This window comes from Cynocephalus volans, chromosome 3 (genome assembly GCF_027409185.1).
Source record: "Cynocephalus volans isolate mCynVol1 chromosome 3, mCynVol1.pri, whole genome shotgun sequence".
Classification (NCBI taxonomy): Eukaryota; Metazoa; Chordata; class Mammalia; order Dermoptera; family Cynocephalidae; genus Cynocephalus; species Cynocephalus volans.
Window position 1 is genome coordinate 135,984,963 of NC_084462.1, and position 20,311 is coordinate 136,005,273.

A 20,311-nucleotide genomic window follows, 5' to 3' on the forward strand; every position below is an offset into this window, starting at 1 on the left:
ACTTCATTATACCTTTTCAAAAGCAAACAATGCTCAAAAAAAAAATGCAGTGAATATAGTTCATATATTAAGAAATATTTTAGGCAGCTTTTTTTCTTACTCAAGTTTGCTCAGTGGCTTAGAAAATCATAAAACATACTCTTAACTAAAGCTAATCACTATTCTCCTCAGTGACACGATTTTATTTTTATAACTTATCTATAACCTACCTGTTTCCTATAAGAGGTATTTAAGAGGTTGGTACTACCAACCTTGTAAACAATTTTATCTCAAATTATTAATAAGAAATATAATAAAGCATTTAATTTTGTCTTATGCTAGGTTTATTTTTTAATATGTGTTTTTTATTACCAGAATTTATCTAATGAAGCTACTGTCATGGCTTAGTTGCTTTCAGTAGAGCCAGATCAGTTAGTTCATCTGCAAAGGTCATCAGCTCATAAGTAGTACACTCTCTGTTGGTGAGGGATTTCTGTTGTTTTAGAAAGTCATCTTTAGCTGACTACATGGAGGGAAATCCAGAATCCAGTTGAGGTAGTAGTTAGTGTGAGAGTCAAAGGGATGAGAAATAGGTAGTCTTTACTTTCCAACTTCATTTTACAAAGAATACACAAAAGACTCAAGAAAAGCACAGACATGATTCTAACAGAAGACTATTCATCATATGAACAGGTTTAATGTAACGTGGAATGCAGAAAATTAGAACCATTAATAAAGTATCCAATTCTTACTTCAACTTTAAAAAATAATTAAAATAAATAAATGCAAAACCAGGACAGTGACTAGAATAATAGTACCATTACAATCACATTGAGTAGAAAAGCTTCTATTAACATAGTAAGAATGTGACAAATGCAGTAAGATACATTTTCAAATAGTCCTCAATTTTGTAATATTCCATTTTTTAAAAATAAAAATATTACAAGAGAGCCTTCAGATACCCATGAAAAGAGAAACTGGGGTAAAAAATATGCCAAGATTTTCTAATTCACTGTTAAGTAGTACTTTAGATGTCCCATCTTACTTGCTCTTAGGTGTTTCTAACAAATGAGTGATTATATTTTAAAGATAAGACAGGTGATTTCGTATACACAGAACTAAAACCTCTAAATTGTTTTACTTTGAATCCTGTCACATTTTATAAGTTAATTTTCATTTCCTCCACTTCTTTAAAAGGCCGTCAGGTTGTTTGCCAGTATTAGGAACAGGATATGTTAGACTGCACTATATTTAGTTATAATTTATAACTAATGTATCCAACTTTACATAATTAATATGTGGGAAATGATACACCTTTAAGTGTATTTAGCTGTTTCTTTGAAACAAAAATATTTAATTTTATAAATGTGATAAGAAACAGCCTTATTCAATGTATACTTTTTTTTTAAATGAGCAGAACAGATAGCAGACATATAACTCCTTACTACCCATACTCTTGACACCAGGAAATGAAGCCAAACGTTACAAAAATACAATGCAAGAAGATTCAAGTTAAAAATATATTCCTTTGGTTAAAAATCATCCCCTTTATAATATTCATTTGTAATCTAAATTCACAGCATATCCCACCACCCCAAAGTAATCTTCTAAATGTCATACTTGTAGTATTACAGTGTTTTCTTTCAGTCATTTATGGAGGTCTCTGGGTTGCAGCAACAAAATATTTTAACTCTAGAAAGAATATGTAGGATTATCTCCTTTGACAACTGTCTTTCTTAAAATATTTTTACTTTAGAAACCTCCGACACATGTAATTTTCTTCAGATACCGTATATCCAAACTTTTTATAGAAACCAACATTTTGTGGTAGACATTCAAGGGTAATCTTATAACAGTTCAGTTTCTTGCTTAGCAAAGTAAGGGTTGATAATAACCTGGAATTTCAAAAGGGGGGAGAGTAAAAAGACAGCATTTATTAATAAAAATAGACTTTAGTAACAATATGATTCATGTTATATTAAACTTGTTTTTATTAGAAATAGATTTAGAGCATTGCCATTCCCATTGCATTCGCTTAAATATTCAAATTTTAAATTGATAAGCATTTAAATCATGAGAGCATTTTTATCTGGTTTCAAACGCTGTCTAGTAATCTTCAGTCCATTAATAAATAAGAAGCACACTAAAGACCATCAACCTTTTTGAAAATATGGCCAAAATTATTCTGTAAAAGGTCTTTACATCAATTCAAACTACTTAGGAGTAGTCAGCATTCCTCAATAAAATGGGCACATAATACCTTTTTGTCTTTAATCATTCTTAAAGCTCCTTTAATATTTGTGAAAATATGTATCAGATTAACTCAAGCTTGATCTAATTAATATGAAGTGGACACAAAGCAAGAAAGTATACACCTTTACAAATCCTTAAAGAATCCAAACCCAGTATAAAAATGTGGTTCTAACTGCATTAGGGTATAAAAAACTTATAGAAGGTCTACAAAAGTTTACCTGAAGGGCCTTCTCATGTTTGAACAGATGAAAAAAATCATATTTTAAAAACAAAAGATCTTGATTGAAGTTATAAAACTATAAAAGGTATGACTAAGTTAAATAGACTAGAATACTAGAAATTGGTCTGTTTTGTTCACTGATGTATTCCAAATACCTACAGTAGTATCTGGTACAAAGCAGATACTTTATTCCATGAATTCCTTAAAGCTCAGATAATATTAAAAAGCAAGTTCTATCTTATAAAATAGGCAATAAACCTATGCAACTTATTTTTATTTTAAAAGATTTAGATAAATATATAGAAGATTTACACAGTGGAGTCTCTTTCAGTTATATTTCTAAAACTTATGAGACTGAGATCACGCAATATTCTGTAAAGTTGAACATTTCCTTTGTTTTACATGTGACAGAAGCTGTGGCAAATCACCTGACTCAACCAAAAGTTTGTTTCCTTCTAGTATTAGAATACTATTAAAAGTTGTTAACTGAAAGATGTTACTGTCTTTAAAGGAGTATACTTCCAATTTTTAAACTTTGAGATAAAACTAATATGATAATTTCATTTCTTCATTAAATTCAGTCTAAGGTATACAGTGAGAATGGGTTCATAATTAGTGAAGCCCAAAAGGAACTTCAAATAGGAAACCTTTTTTTTTTAAAAACAAGTTATCTTGGCAAGAAACTAAACTTGAAATACAGAATATCTCGTTTATCAAGGGTTACCTTGTTTCTGCTTACTTACAATTTGCCAAGCTGCTTTCCTCTGCATTCATCACTAACAACAACATCTTCTACTCTTGCTCTCTGAAAATATTTACAATGTTTAAGGGACTAAGAATCTAGTTTTGTTTTTAGCTAAAACAAGTGACAGTTGGTAAGAATTTATTGATAAAAAGAATAAGTATGTTTTGTAAACATAAACTTCACAAAAACCAAAAAGTCCAAAATTTTTTTTACTTATTATAGAGGAAATAGTAATTAATCAAATTGTGGCCTGATTTTGTTTTGGCTATGTCCTCAACCTTCACATCCCATTATTTTTTTTGTTTGTTTGTTTGTTTGTTTTGTTTTGTTTTGTTTTGTTTTTGTTTTTTTGTGCTTTTTTTTTTGACATCCCATTATTTTAAAGCAAATCTCACACCAAGGCCACAGGTTCGGATCCCTATATAGGGATGGCCGGTTAGCTAACTTGGGAGAGCGTGGTGCTAACAACACCAATTTAAGGGTTAAGATCCCCTTATACTGGTCATCTTTTAAAAAAGAAAAAAGCAAATCTCAGAATCCACATCACCAAAATGTAGTCTTGTCATGAACACAGTACATCCATCATTCATCTTGTTGCTTAATGCAATTTATTTCAGACATTCAAGTAAAATTTATTTTTTAGTACAGAAGCGCTATGAACTTCATAAACCTCACAGAATATATTCCAAGTGTTCCTACCTCATACTCATTAGATTATCTAGGTTTTTTTTTTTTTTTTTTTTTACTATCATATGAGTTCATGAAGGGGGTAAAGGGCTCTACAAACATTAAAAGTGTTAAAATTAGAACAGAATTTAGTAGACGATCCCCAGCTTGTAATGGTTCAACTTTGCAATGGAGCAAAAGAGATACGAGTTCAGTACATTCCTCAAGGGAATAAAATAAATCCACTGAATGTTGAGGAGTACTCAGAATCCATTGATCTGTATTCTGAACCCTTTACCGCTTGGAAACCGATGGAAATTTGTACTAATGTAGTATATTCAAAGTATTGTTTTTGAAAAAAAATAACATTAAGGATTCTAAACATCATTGCTAAATTGCATGCTACTGACTTGGTTTCTCTATGACTATACCAAGTCTAACACTTTACTGAACAATTTTAACAAACCATACTGTCAATATGTTTTCTTATAGCTCTTAGAACACACTGAGGAAATAAATGCCTGTTAGTAAGGGATTTCTAAGAAGCAACAAGAAATAGAAAATAGATTTGCCTAATGGAAACTCAAAGTTAGTTTTGCTAGAAAACACCTGTCCATTTTACTCAAGCATTAATGTGAGCACATACCTTAGCACAGGAATGGATGAATTTATGTTCTACAATCAGAGTTGCTGTAGCAACAATCTGTCCTACAGTCACATCTTCTACAACTGTAACATAATAATCCCCAGATTTCTTCATATGCTCAAAAGATTCTGTAGAAATTGGAAAAGGTGTTATGTAATAAACATTCAACTTTATTAGGTGCCAGAGAAATAACTAGGATTGGCTGACTTAATCACTGAATATTTAAAGCTATTTCATCATAGTAATTTACTTTCCACTTCTAAAGAAAATAGTACATTATTAAAAATGACCCAGTAGCTGAAATATCAGCAATGAGTTTCAATTGGAATATAGTCCATACGTTTAAAATATCTGCTAGCAAAATAAAGTAAGACTAATACAGCTATTTTAGATGAACAGCACTTATAATGCAAATAAATTGTAGCTGTTGCTATTTCTATGACTAATGAATGAAAACTTCAATATCTTATTTAGTAACTTAAAATATATTTCTTTAAGCTTTCCACTTGACAGAACAAAACTGCAAATTTTAATGAGCATGTTTATATGGCTCCATTCTGTAATTTTTGGTTTCAAAACATTTTTGACAAAATAGTTTTCAATTTTCCCTTTGTGATAACAAGAGCTTCATGATTACATGACCTGCTCTTTTAGAAACAATCACTGTTTTTGTTTGCTTTGAAAGTACCTTGCAAAGTAGTTGAAAACAATCTCTCCATTTCCAAGTAGGTTTCTCAAAGTCACATAGCAAATAAGAGCGAAGATAATTTCTCCTCAAATTGATTTTTAGTACTTATGTTACTAAAATAACATGGTTTCTCATCTAATCTGAAATGCACATGAAGAGGAATTCAGGAATAAAAAACTGAACCTGAGACTGGCCAGTTAGCTCAGTTGGGACAGCATGCTGCTAAAAACAGCAAGGTCAAGAGTTTGGATCCCAGTACCTGCCAGCTGCAAAAAAAAAAAAAACAAAAAACCCCAAACCCAAAAAAAAAACCTGAGCCTAATACTCTCTCACTGTTTATTTCTTGTTTTGTGGTTGTTGTTCTGCTCTTTTTTCTTTTTTCCCCTTCTCTCTCATTGTTTATTTCCACAGTCTCATCCTAGATTAGGGTCTGAAGTGGGAAGAAGAAATAAATGAAGGAAAACAGTGAGAATAAGAGAATGATCGTCTTCATTCTCAAGGGGGTTAGATAGAGTACAAAACAAAATTACCTACTAAAGGAAATTATAGAAAATAGAAAAAGGCAGTTTTGGAGCAGTGGACACTGTAGTTTAAAAAGGTTCTAGTCCTTTCCTTATCAATACCTGTAATCTAGGGTAAGTCATTGGCTCTCTCTGGATTTCCATTTTATCATGTGTCTAAAAAAAAGGGCGGATTGTACTAACTCGCAGATATCTGCTAATCTTAAAATTCAATATAAATGAACCAAAAAAATAAATTTAGAACATATGCTATTACATTTTTGATTTGGTGATGAAATTTCTGTGAATAAACTAACCACATGAAAAGAAATACTACAATATAAAATGAAAAATCTCTAGATCTGCCACCCAGGTCCATGCTATAGTAATTATCCGATAGTAGTCAGGTATTTTGCAAAACAAGGTAATTGCTACATTTGGATTCTAGAACAACTCATCCAAATTAAACATTTAAATAAGAAAATAGCTAATTTATTATTTGAATTACTTCCAGCTATTTGAAAAAAATACAAGTAGGCACTGAACAGAGTTCTAAACAAAATCTTGTTTCCCATTATTTCTTTTCAAGAAAAAGAGGCTGTAGTACTTACTCATAAATTGTTCAGGGTTGACAACTCCAGTCTCGGTCAGCTGACCCAGGACTTTAAAAAAACCTATTTTGAAAACCACATCAAGTCATGAGAAGAGCAACAGAAGATATAATATGAAAAGCATTTTGTTAAGTTGGTGGGATTATGGGCAATTATTTTTTCAAAGCTTTCCATAATGAATCATCTTTTAATTATTTTATTATTTTAAAAAATTAAACGTATTGCTTTCTATATAACTGCACATAACAAAGATCAATAGGTTTACCACTGTTTTTGCCTGCATTGATTTTTAGAATAGTGCTGACCTTAATATCCAATATTTATAGAACCAGCACATACATTTTTCAGTGTAATTTGCATTAAGTTCAATGCACTCGATTTGGTTTTGCGTAAAAGTACAAGATTCTCACTATGAACAAATATGACAGTATTTGTAAAATAAAGTATAAATAATATAACATTGTGGAAAATATAGATTCCTAGTTAAATTCATTAATGTTGTGTTAAATTAATGTGAACAGCATATTTAGAACTTTGAGAATCTTAACTTTTCTACACCCAATAATTAATTTGACCAAAATTAGTTCCTTCAGATTTTCTGCCAAACAGAAAACTGTGAAAGGTAAAAAGTTGACTTTTAATTACCAAAGTTTAAAGAAATTATTTTAGAGAATTTGAATGTTAAAAAAAGAAATAGACGTAGACAAAACCCTTTCAACTAATCCAAGGAAAATTGCCATTCATCATCCAGTGTCTTAAGAGAACATGTTTCCTTATTTCATTTTACATGGTTAATTTCACCTTTGTTTATGAGAAAACTTTCTAGCTTAATTAGGAAGGAGCAGTGTTGTATTTATGTCGTTTGAAATATTTCACGGTAATATCTGTCTTAGCCATGACACACACATTGAAATTGAGTGTCCCAGTCACTTTAAAAATTAAATACAAAAAATAGTCTAAAGGTCAAATATTTCTAAAAATTACTGGCATCATAATGTTTATGGAGAAAATAGAAGGCTAACTATAATTCTAATTAGGAGCTGTAAACTAAGCGAGTCCATACCTCTATTTAAGTCAGCAGTACAAAGAGGCCTCAAAACCAGGCCTTCTCCAGGATGTGTTGGGGAAATGGCTGGAGAAAATGTAGCTGTATTCTGACTCCAGTCCACTTCTTTGAGTAGACTTGGGTCAAACATAGGAGTTTCATCAGGTTTCATCTTTCCAGTAAGTTCTAAAATAAAATTTTAAATGTTAAGGTATTTTATTTAATAGAAGGAAAATTGAGTGGTGAGAAAGTTAATTTCTCAATATAATCTAATGCAGTTAGAAGCATTCTTTAACAAATATGCAAGATATTTTACTTTGGTCTATCCTGAATCTGACATCAAATGCTACAACCCCTAGCAGATTTTTTTTTAAAGATGACCGGTAAGGGGATCTTAACCCTTGACTTGGTGTTGTCAGCACCACGCTCACCCAGTAAGCAAACCGGCCATCCCTATATGGGATCCGAACCCGTGGCCTCGGTGTTATCAGCACTGCACTCTCCCGAGTGAGCCACAGGCCGGCCCCACTAGCAGATCTTGTAAAACTTTTTTTCCTGTGGGTTGGTGCGGCTAGCAAGCATAGCAGTGTTAATAGAGGACTTCATGGGCTCTTGCATTTTTTTAGATTACATTCTTAGATTTTATTACTGGGTTAAGAATTCATTTATCAGTCTTACTTGCTACTAAAGAAGACTTATTTAAATATATGAACCATGAACAGAATGTAATTGATGAACTGGCTCAAATTAACTATTCTATGTATTCACAGTAATATTTGGCCTCAGTATGATAGATATACACTACAAATGTCTGCTGGATTTTGTTTTCACAAAAGGTTTTCTATAAATCTAGAAGTTTCTCAGCTGCATCTAAGCAGTTTAAGAATAGCCAGTGTTTTTCATGTTACTGAAAAATGATCAATTATGTTATTTCCCCCTCTTTTTTGAACATTCAGAAATGGTCAGGTTCTCACTAGTTGTGATCTACTAAAACTGAGACTAAATAATAGAGATATAACAATGACAGGAGGGATGAAAAACAAATTATGTAAAGCATAAAACTAGGGGGTGGGGGAAACACCTCTGTGGAGCACAAAATTGCTAGAAGAAATAAGGTCTTTCTATCCATTAGGAGACTATAAAGCAGCCTCCTGATTTCTATTCCTATACCCAGTTAAAGAAACTATATTTTAATGAGAGAACAATTTTCCCAATAACTTAACTCCCAGATGCTCCCTACTTCATAAATCACAACGTACTTTAGGGCAAATATTCTTAACTTTTCCTTAAAAGTAGATTAAATTTCTGCCTGATATGTAATGATGCAGAATAGTATAGGCTTTGGAAAGGTAGTGTGGTGTAATAATAGAAGTTACCACTTACTTAGCATTTATGATGTTCCTGGCACTGTTCAGAGAACTTTTAACACATTACCAACTCATTTACTTCAACAATCATGCAGAGAGGGTATGATTATAATCTCCATTTTAACAGTTGAGGAAATGCGGGCATGGAGATGTTCAGTAACTTGCCCAAGGTCACACCATTAGCAGAGCCAGGATTGAAACCTACGCATAGAAAAAGCATGGGCTTTGGAGTCAGACCTTTAGTTCAAATGTTAACTGTGTGATCTTGGCTAAGGTAATTAAGCTCTTAGAATTTTATTTCCTCATTTGTAAAATGAAGATGAAACTATTGGAAGGATGAAATGAATTACTATGTATGAAGTGTGCTGGCATGCTTCAAGTCCTCAACAAAATATATTCTAGTTAGCAATAAATTTAAAATTCAAGTTTATAAATTCTTATTAATTCTTTTCACTTTTAATTTATGAATGAGGCACTGCTAGGTACAGGATCTACAAAAAGAACGATAGATTATCATGTTTATGTTAAACCCAAAGTTAGCATTCTTGGATGGAAAAGAGTAAAAACATAGTTTATTATGTAGAGGTTTTTTTCCTCAAAAAGTATTCAGATCAAGTTCTGCTATAAACACTATACCTAGTTCTAAGAAAGGAAAGGATATAAATTGTGATTAAACAATCATTCATATAAAATTTAACAAGCTAACCACCCATTTGAAGCAGGGTTTTTATAGGTTAATTTCAGTGCATGCATTTTAGTGTTTGTCCCTGATAATTAGAGGCTTTTGTGTGTAGTCTCATCTAAAGATGGGTAATGACATTGTTGTTTTTCAGGTATGCAGATAAAGTAAAATGTGTACATTAAATGGAGCAGCCAGAAAGTATTAAAAATTTAAGTTCCCCAATGCAACACACTAAACATTTTGATCATGCTATTTAACATATAGTTGTAAGCATGAGGTTTAAAGAAAGCTCAAAAGGGAATTTAGATGAACATTAACAAAATTTAAAGTTAACTAGATTCCTTTTTCCTGTAAAGTTGCCTGAGTTTACAATAAAATGTAGCCTCAAAAACATAAAAAGTAGGGTTTACGTTAATTTTCGAGAGAGAAGGGGACAGGTATACCGAAGAAGAATTAGGATTATAAAGCCTTTAACTAATGAATTTTAACCAGTAAATATTTTCCTGTGCTTTTCTTTACCAGATGATCCTATTCCATGAAGATCATAAGAATAATATTGGCTAAAAATTACTTTTATATTTGTTAACTTGGAAAAATACAATGTGAAAATACAATGAAAGATGTATCATTATTATCCCCACTTTACAGACAAGGAAGCAGGCATAGTAACTTGCTCAAGGTTACAGTCCCAATAAGGAAAAGAGTTAGGATTCAAAACAAGGCAACAGGGAAAGCTTCACAAGGGCTGGACCTGTGCAGTTGCACAGGGCCCTGCAGTTAGTTTAATACTCTGCTGCCACTGTTTTGAAATTCTTAATTTTTTAACGAAGAGCCCTACATTTTAATTTTGCGCAGGTTACCACAAACCAGTCCCGCTAGGCAGTATGACTTAGACTCTGTGTTCTTAACATGACATGACGTGAAGATGACACTGAAGATGCCCTAGTGTAGATGAATTCCCTGTTTTACTGTTGTACAAGGGTTAAAAATTTAATCAAAAGCATAGAACCAATATTTGGAAAGTGAGAATTTCAGACTAATCTAAATACATTAAAGCATTCTGGATAGAAATAAGAATCCATTAACTGGGCAACCAGAAATTAATATCAAAGTGTTTTCATGGGCTATTTTACAAAACAGAGCCATGCTTTAAGGCTCACTTTATCTCACCCTGTCCTCCAATAGTAAAATTCTGCAGTGCCCAACTATTATGCTGGGCAAGATAAAAGCAAGGAGTGATTTGATATCAAAGTCCAAGGGATTTTAGAAAAGAACTAAATAGGTAATTTTATTTGGTCTACAAAATAATATTTTAACATTTAAGCTGTCCCCAGATACTGCAAAACTAGGAAATTTCAGTAAATAAAATTGCAGTTGTTTGAATCCTATCCTTATCATTAGGGTTTAATTTTTTTGATTTTTAGATTAATTTTAAAAAGTAAGCCCTAACCTTCCTTAAATTTCCCTGGAGAACCTCTTGTTTAACTGCTAAATTAGCATGTATATACAAGGCATATGCCTAACCCTAGCCCAATAAATGCCTAGTGAATGAATAAGGAATCATATAAGATTAATATGGAGGTCACATTTCAGAAAATCCAGAAGAAAAAGATTCCCAAGCTGCACAAATGATATCATAAAAACCATATGCCAAACTCATTTTTACTAGTATCACATCAGGTATTCACTCAATTGAGTGTTTTTTAGTCACAAGTTCAACAATTTGGTTTCTCAGCCTCTGTATGCAGATGGAGAGAAGATGCTGCTAGAAGCAAGCAACTGAGAGTTGCAAGTAATAGACACTGAAGACGAAGATTTTTGAAAGTCGATGTACAAATTTTAAAAACATAGTGGAAGGCCAAATCTAAACTGCCATATATATTTATCTCACTCAAGAGCTGCTGGGGTATCTTCAGTACGCGGGGTGAGGGAAGGGTGGCGGGACTGGTGCTGTCCGAGACATTAGGATTGGTCTATCTATATACATTTGATAATAAATTGAGTACATTTTTAATCTAAAGAACATTTCATTCGTTGCTGATTTCAACAGGCTTGGCCATGTTTGTGAAATTGTGCACTTGCAAGAATTTTCAGAAGTATTTTCTGATAGTTAACTTGATCTTTACATTGGCGTTATTACCAGTCAACCCATGAGGAAGCTAGTGCACAGGGAACTTCCAAGACTTGCCCCAAGGTAACACAGCAAATGAGCGAATTGGGACTAAGAATCCTCTTACCCTGTTTTCCCATCTTGAGCTCTACAATACCTACTCCATAGACGCCAATCTTTACATCACTGTACCAGACAGGTAGCTCTGTTTGCCCTATCCAGCGAATCCAACCTACAGAGATCTAAATGATTTTCTTGAGATCCATTCTTGGATTTGTTCATGAGTGATTATCATAACAAAACGAATCCCATACTCACCCGTTCGATTTTGTATGAAATTTTTTTTAAGAGTTCGGCTTACATAAATACAAATCACAGTACTCGGTGTTTCTAGGAATAGAAGCCCGAAAAGAGACAAAGAATGGACGTCTCCCCCGGCAAAAGCCCGGATCCAGTCAGTGCAGGTGATCTTCGGAGCTTCTCTCGACCACCGTGGGATGCGCCCCGGAAAGGACGGGGAAAGGGGGCCTGGGGCGTTAGTGTCCATTCAAAACTGATGGTTGCAGACACCGGAGGCAGCTGTCGCGATCTCGCACGCCAAAGCCCGGTGAGCGAAGTTCAGACCCCAATCCCCGTTCCTGTCCTGCCAGGCAGGACCCCTGGCTGGCCGGACCGCTGGCCATCCTTAACCTTTGCTCCAGGCTCGTGTCCGTTGAACTTCCTCGGAACCGCCCTCTATACCCCATGTGTTGGCGAGGATAAACGCCCGGCTCGCCAGCAGAACTCCTTCAAGGGTCCATCCCGCCTCCCTCCGGGGAGCAAACACACACCTGTTTGAGAAACCCTGAAGACAGGCCCCCGGACACCCGCCGCGCTCTCACTCCCCGGCCCCCAGCCCCTCCTCACCGGTGGAGGCCACGCCGTCTGCGCTCCTCGTGAGGCGCGTTGGACTCTCCGCTGCCGGAGGAAACAGCACCGGAACCGGATTCGGATCCGGCTTCAGCTCCAGCCCCACCTCCTCCTCCACCTCCCGCGCCACAGTCAGGAACCGGGGCCCAGACGTGGCAGCACCAACGCCTCCACTCCGCCTCTGCCTGCTCACGCAGGGCGGCGCGCAGGCGGGCGCGGACAGAGGCGCCACCCGCTAGCGCTCCAAGGGCGGGGGCGGGGCTCGAGGATGGGGCGGAGCCTGCGGCCCGCGTCAGCCGTCCGCGCCCTGCGCCGCCTCGCGCCCTCGAGACGCGACCCCGCGCTCCCTGCGGCCTTTCCCGCGGCGTCGCTGTCTGGGTGTATCTGGAAAGAAACGTACCCAGGCGTCGGCTAAGCTGCTTAAGTGTAGGCCTCTGACTCTCAGAGGGGTCGGTCTCCTGCTGTCTCCATTTGTCCCTTGTTACCCCTCCCCTCACCATTCAATCGTTAATTAGGATTTTGGCTAATCTGGCGGCTCAAAGCTCCCCATCCCCGGGTTTCTGAGTCATAGTTCCTGCCTTCATGGATCTTATGAGTTGGGGCCACTGCATTCTACTCCTTCTGGGCTGTTTTATTTCTCCTTCAACCCTTTCTGGATGAACCTGGGATTAGGACAGTGGTTCTCAACTGCAGGGATTTTGCTTCCGAGGAGACACTTGGCAATGTCTGAAGCACTTTCAACCTCACATCTGGAGAGGTGCTACTGGCATCTCCAGATGGTACAGGGCAGAGGTGGATAGAGGCCAGGAATGCTACTAAACGTCTTAGAATGCACAGGACAGCGCTCCAAAAGAATTACCTGACTGGAAATGTCAGTAATGTTGAGGTTCAGAAACCCTGGGTTAGGAGAAGAAAAGCGACTGCTCTGAGCTCCCCTTTCCGAAGTGTTTTACTTAAGTAACACTAGTCCCCATTTTACAGATTAGAAACAGAGGTTAAGAGATGTTAAGAAATTTATAAAACTCACATAGCTAGTAGTTCTCCATCTTTGCCTTGTCCCATAATTTTCAATTTATTGAAATTGCAAAGTATTTTATTCTTAAGCAATAGTGTTCAAAGAATTAACCTAATAGATCGTTTACCAGAAATTATATTTTCTGCTCATTTGTGAGATTTAAATTTCAGTTAACTCCTTCACTGATTCATGCATTTTCACAACTTTAAACATCAACCGAAAGGCTAAAATATTCTTATTCGGTGGTGGTAATGGCATCCACTTCTCTATATTTATCCCTATTTCTATCCTCGTACATACAAAAGAACATATAAGGTGTAAAAACACCCATGTATGCACCACTAATCTTAAACATATAGCCCTATTTTCTTTCTTTCTTTTTTTTTTTTTTTTTAAAAAGATGACCGGTAAGGGGATCTTAACCCTTGACTTGGTGTTGTGAGCACCACGCTCAGCCAGTGAGCGAACCGGCCATCCGTATATGGGATCCGAACCCGGGGCCTTGGTGTTCTCAGCACCACACTCTCCCGAGTGAGCCATGGGCCGGCCCATAGCCCTATTTTCTTATCACACTTCTGGTCAAATATTTTCAGTGATTTTCTCCTGAGCAACAGAATCCTGTACATTTTATAATTTAGCAAAGAGTGAAACATACTGATAAAAATCACAGAACATAGGCGTTCCAAGAGGTACCCCAAGACATATCTTGCACACTCTTCTTTACCCCCTTGTTCTCTCCTTAATAGTCAAGATCAGTCACCCTGGCCAGTACAGTTAACCCTGTTCTTTGCCTGTTGGTTCACTTGGCAGTGATGAGCCCAAGGTAGCCAGGTGACAGTCTCAACTTCTGGGTTAGTGGAACCATTTGTGTGTCCTTTGGTGATTTTTATTTATTTTGTGGATTCTTTTAAGAAATTGTCATCACCAGTATTCTTGATGACACAGATAATGCCATTATGTGGAAAAACATGGATATCAATGATTGAATTGAGAAATGATTCAGGAGTGTTGGACTCAATGAGAAGTGTAAGAATACCTTAACTAATTTATTCCATTTATATTTTCCTGTTAATGTTTACACAAGAATTAGATATAACAATCCATATCTAATTAAATATAAACAAGATCTTTTACGAGGTTTAAAAAGTTCCAAGTGATAAGAAAGCAAGTATTATAGTTTTAAACTGGCCACATTGTTTCTTTCTCAATGGTATATAAACTTATGGTGTGTCATACAATGGATCTAAGATTTGATCAAATATGCTGTAGACCTTAAAGAATAATTCTCTAAGCAGGTTCATAGAGTATCTCATTTGATCCTCATATGAATGCCATGAGATAACGTGGGCATTATTATTTTCATAAGGCAAATGATACTCAGGTAATTTTCCTTTTCTTATGGGTGGGGCTATGTTTGTTTTTAGACTTTGAACTTAAGAACTTAATAAAATAGTTCAGCAATTTGTTTTCTGTAACATTAAACCACAAATTTAAAGCATTTTTACTCTTGAGTAGATTGTGTTATATATAATGACACATTTTTGAAAATCTGATATTATAAGTGAAAGATGAGAGTTAAGCTTAGGGAGATCTATGTGTGGAGTTAGGGAATACTCAAATGACACAAATTCCTGGAAAGGAAGCAAAAGATTAAACGTGGGGGAAATCTCAGAGCTAGTCAAAGTGCTTTTATGATATTTATTATCACATTTATAGATTCAGTTTTTATTATTTAGTCCTTTAAAGATGACTCATTTTCTCCTAGATACTATGCCTTCAAATTATATAGCTTCCAGTAGTTACTGCTTGGTAGTCAGGTTCTTGCTTCCAAGCAAAATAAGCTAACTCTGTTAGTTTACAGAATCAATGAGAGGGCTGGAGAACCAGGCTCAGAATATGGTAGAGGCCAGGAGAGTCTAGGCAGCCAAGAATATAGCCAAGTTCTTCCTATAGGATAGCTTGGTTAGATTGCTGCTCCAGGATACACACCCTCACAGCACTGTACTCAGGTGACAAGCATGCTGCCTATCTGCCTGGGGTCTGGGACAACTAACACTTTAGCCTTTCAGTTTCCTCCTGTCAAGAGTCATACAATATCGAATTCCTAAAATGGAGATTCAGATCCTGGGCAGCCAGAAAGGCTACATATATGCTTGATTATTATATGATATTATTATGCCATATGTACTTTGTTTGATATGACTGAGTATGTGGAACATGCAAAATATACATTTAATAAAGTTATTTTTTAACTATAAGATATTGTCTTATTGTTATTATTTTTTATTATTATTATTTTTTTAAAGATGACCAGTAAGGGGATCTCAACCCTTGGCTTGGTGTTGTCAGCACCACGCTCAGCCAGTGAGCAAACCGGCCATCCCTATATAGGATCCGAACCCGTGGCCTTGGTGTTATCAGCACCGCACTCTACCGAGTGAGCCACGGGCCGGCCTGTTATTTGTTTTCTTTTAAAGAGAGATATTAAGTACTGGAGAATCCAGAAAACATTCCCAGAACCACAACATTCATCCTCCTATGGGCATGGCCATTTTAGTAATTCCTTTCTTTCCAAAAGTTAAAACATATAGGAGTATTTCCCCCCTGGAGAACTAATCCAATTTGATTGTGAAATATAGTATAGTTCACCTTACATGCTGGGATTCACCTATAAAACCAGGTATGCCTATAGATGGTAGAAAGTCATTGTTAGAAATTCCTTGATTATGCCAAGCTCCAGAGATCACTTGACTTCCATCTCTCAATTCAGTCTTTAAGAATCTCACAGATAGTTTATCTATTTGTTTATTGCCTACTACAAAGGTAATGCATGCTTGTTTGAAAACTTGAAACATTTCAGAAATATAGAACAAAGTGATTAGTCCCCATAATCCTGCCCTCAGGGGTAAACTCTGTTAACCACTCACCTGGTAGATGTTTCTCCAGACTGCCTGGGTTTCATTTCCAACTCTTTCATTTAGCTGGCAGCCTTGGACAAATTTCTTATCCTCATACTGTCTCAGTTTCCTCATCTTAGTATAAAAGTACTGGCTCGCCGGGTTTTATGAGAGTTTAATAAAACAATATATATAAAGTGTTCAGTATAGCTCCTAGGGTATAGTGCATGCTTAAGAAATGCTAGTTTGTGTACGTGCATGAGGGTACTTCAAAAAGTTCATGGAAAGATTTGTATTATCTTTCAGTTCTTTAAGTGCCTAGTATTTGTAACAGTCAGGATAAGCAAGATTATGTTTCAATAATAAACAACCCCTGAAATTTCAGTGGCTTAACATAACAAAAGTTTATTTCTTGCTAGCTGCGTGTTTTACACAGATTGGCGGGGCAGTTTCTCCATGAAGTCATTCAGGGACCCGGACTAAGAAGGATTCCACCCTGTTGTGTTCAAACTCTGAATACATGACATCTCTAGTAACCATAGCTATGAAAAGAGAATAAAATATCACAGATGGACTTTTTACTGTCTCAGCCCATAATTAACATACTTTACTTCCACTCACAATTTATTGGCCATAATAAGTAATCATAGTCCTGCCTAACTGCAAGTGAGCTGGGGAATATGGAGTGATATTTGGTGAGTGCTACTACATCTGTCAAAACCCACTTTTTTCCCCCAGCATGGTATAATAGTATCTAACCTGTGTTGCAATTTTTCTGTTTCTTTTTTTTTTAACTTAATTTATCATAGACATCTCTCCATACCAATATATATTCATTTGATCACTGACTATTTATTAAGCCCTTCTATGTGTCAGGCACTGTTCTAGGTACTGATATATACCAATAAACAAAACATTTGCTAATCTTTGCCTTCATATAGTCTATTAGATTGTGAGCAGACAAGAAATAAAATATTTAAAAATTATAATATGTTAAAAGATAATATTATGGTGAAAAATGAGAAAGGGAAAGGATAAAGGGAGTGTTGGGGTGCAGTTTTAAATAGAATGGTCACAGAAGGTCTCGCTGAGTGATCATTTGAGTTAAATTCTGAAAGGTGTGAGGAAGCGAACCTTGTGATATCTCTAGTGGAAGAGCATTCCAAGAAAATGAAACTATTAGTGTGGCTTGGTGATGCATGAAGATGCATTTTACCATTTTTGTATGTGTCTGAAATTTTCCATGAAAAAAATTAAAAACAAAAAGTAGCCCTGGTAAAACTCTCATAGAGCTTTTACATCTGCATTTTGGAAAAGGAAATCATAATAAAATATTTAATAGATATTCTCAATTTTCTCAAAAAAATAAGATTTTATTTTACTTCCTCAGAAACAGTGCTTTGTTTCCTCACTGACTCTGGCTACTGAGATTGCTGTTTTTCACTGCATAATTGTTTCAGGTGTATGCTAGTCTTACCTTTCCAATTATTTGCTAAATTCTTAATCATGTCTTATCTTTTTGTTCTCCCCTTTTTATTATTTCCTTTAAAGTTGGTGGACATATAATAAATTCTCTATAAAAACTGTAAATTGAGATGTAAAGCTTCATGATGACTTTATTAATATGTCAGTCCCTAATAATTCTTATAGCATTTTGCTATATTGAGAACGTAAAAAGAAAAAAAAGTATGCTGCACAAAATATTATATCTGCAAGCAGTTTAAAAGTTTTGAGCATTAACAGCTGGCTCAAAAATACTTTGGATTAGAGTGCAGCGTTTTAACACTAAGGTCATGGGTTCAGATCCCTAAACCAACCAACCATCAAAAAAAAACACCCCAAAACAAAAATACTTCGGATATTTTTTCAAGTAATTGGATCAAGGGGAGGTACAATTTTAATAGAACTTTTCTTAGCTGCATACTTATCATGATTCTTCCTTTTTGCTTGTTTTTACTTTTTTGGTTGTTTTCTTTGGTTTGTTTGTTTTTTTGGCAGCTGGCCAGTACAGGCATCGAACCCTGAACCTTGGTGTTATCACCACCAGGCGGTAAACCAACTGAGCAAACCGGCTAGCCGCTTATCACGATTCTTCTAAAGACTTAAAAAATTCTTCTAAAACTTAAAAAATTTGTTCTTTCAATTATTTACTTCCTGTTGCCATAGAAATATAGGCTACATTGCATGAACATCTTTAATAAATTCCATCATTTTCTCCTTAAAATCACTAAAAGCATCAACAATTAGATGATTGTGATTGAAGCAAAAAATGAAATCAGCCTAGTTCATCCCAAATAGTTGCTCAACTCTCTAATTCTTATTTGACTAGATTGTGAGGTCATCCCCCCAGACACCCCTGGGAGTATTTCTGAAAGATCATTAACTGAGAACCACCATGCATTGATAAGAAGTGGTGAGAGGCTGGTCAAGCAGTGAGGACGAACTCTTGTCACACACAAATTTGTCAGTGTTAGTCACACAACTGGAACATAGCGTTTAAAGGAAAATACATGACATTGCCAGGAAGCTGTGTTGGAAGAGCTGTGACCAAAGAAAAGAGAACTACAAATACAGATACTCCATACAGGAATACTCTCACATAGGGAGAATTGCACTTTCATGGCATGGATAACCTGGAAGTCTGGTACATTAAAAAAAAACAGCTCTATGTTTTGTTTTTAGTTTTGTTTGTGTAATTTAGTTCACCCTAATCATAATCTATTTTATGTGAGGCAAAATCTCTATTTTGAGAACAGTGTTACCTTAAGAGGGAAAGATTACTGCATTATGCTGACATTCAGTTAGAAATATTTTTAGGCTTTGAAATGATTAATTTTTCAGCATCAGACTTTCTAATATAGACTTTATCTGATCTTACAAACAGTTTTGATATAGTGGCCATGTTTCAATGTCAAGCACAGAAAACATATGGCATCATCATAATTCAAAGGTGACCTAAACTGTTTTGAGACCATAAACAATAGTTTTAATCTCTGAACCTTAATTTCTCATCTGAAAAATGGAGACACAGAATAGGTATGTTTTGAGTATACTCAAATCCTGAGCTTAGTTCTTCTAGATGGAAACCCAAGCAAAGGAGAAAATAAAGAATAATAAAAGTACCACCCATGGTGTCCTCAAATAGAATGTTCCCTATGTGCTATGGTTTGAATGTATCCCCCAAATTTCATGTGTTGGAAACTTAAGCCCCAGTGCAACAGTGTTGAGCAGTGGGACCTTTAATAGGTGGTTAGAATTAACATCATTTATGGATTAATGTCATTATCATGGGAGTGGGTTTGTTATAAAAGTGAGTTCAGCCCTCTCTTGCTCTCTCTCGCCACGTGATGACTTCCACAATGTTATGATGCAACAGAAAGGCCCTTGACAGATGAAGTCCCCTCGACCTTGGACTTAGCCTTTAGAACTATAAGAAATAAATCTCTGTTCTTTATTAATTACCCAGTCTCAGATATTCTGTCATAGCAGTACAAAGAGACTAAGACACCATGTTAATTATTAATCCTCCTCTCATGGGAAAATTTCCTTAGATTTCTACCTGAGAACTACAGCTTTGCTTTACACATGTCTGTCATATCACAAATTCTCTGTTCAGCCATCATTCATTCATTCATTCATTCATTCTTTTAGTGAGTTGATCATTTGCCAAATATTAAGATCCTACCATGTGCCAAACACTATGCTAGGGACTAGCAATACAAACAGGAATAAGACAGACATAGTTCCAGCCCCTGTGGAGCTTATAATAAAGCAGAAGAGACCAACATTATATAAGTATTTACAAATGCACTGAATTTATAAAAAAAAGTGGTATAGGATGCTATGGGAACTTTCAACAACAGACTATGTAACCTAATTTGGGGGTCAGAAGAGGTTTTAGAGATATCAAAGCTAAAACAAGAAAAATGAGGAGAGTTAGCTAAGCAACTCCTTAGTTGGCTAAGAGGAGAAAGTGGT

The 20,311-nt window shown here is 35.6% G+C and overlaps 1 protein-coding gene across 1 annotated transcript; it reads right to left on the reverse strand.

Moving 5' to 3' along the window:
* Positions 1 to 775: 775 nt before the first annotated feature.
* Positions 776 to 12,598, reverse strand: GNPNAT1 (glucosamine-phosphate N-acetyltransferase 1). The gene is made up of 6 exons (XM_063090926.1): positions 12,419 to 12,598; positions 7,372 to 7,539; positions 6,309 to 6,371; positions 4,510 to 4,637; positions 3,196 to 3,257; positions 776 to 1,874 (listed from the first exon to the last, which is right to left on the reverse strand). The coding sequence occupies exons 2-6, from the start codon at positions 7,523 to 7,525 to the stop codon at positions 1,727 to 1,729; spliced, it is 555 nt and encodes a 184-aa protein (XP_062946996.1). The 5' UTR covers positions 7,526 to 7,539; positions 12,419 to 12,598; the 3' UTR covers positions 776 to 1,726.
* Positions 12,599 to 20,311: the final 7,713 nt, after the last annotated feature.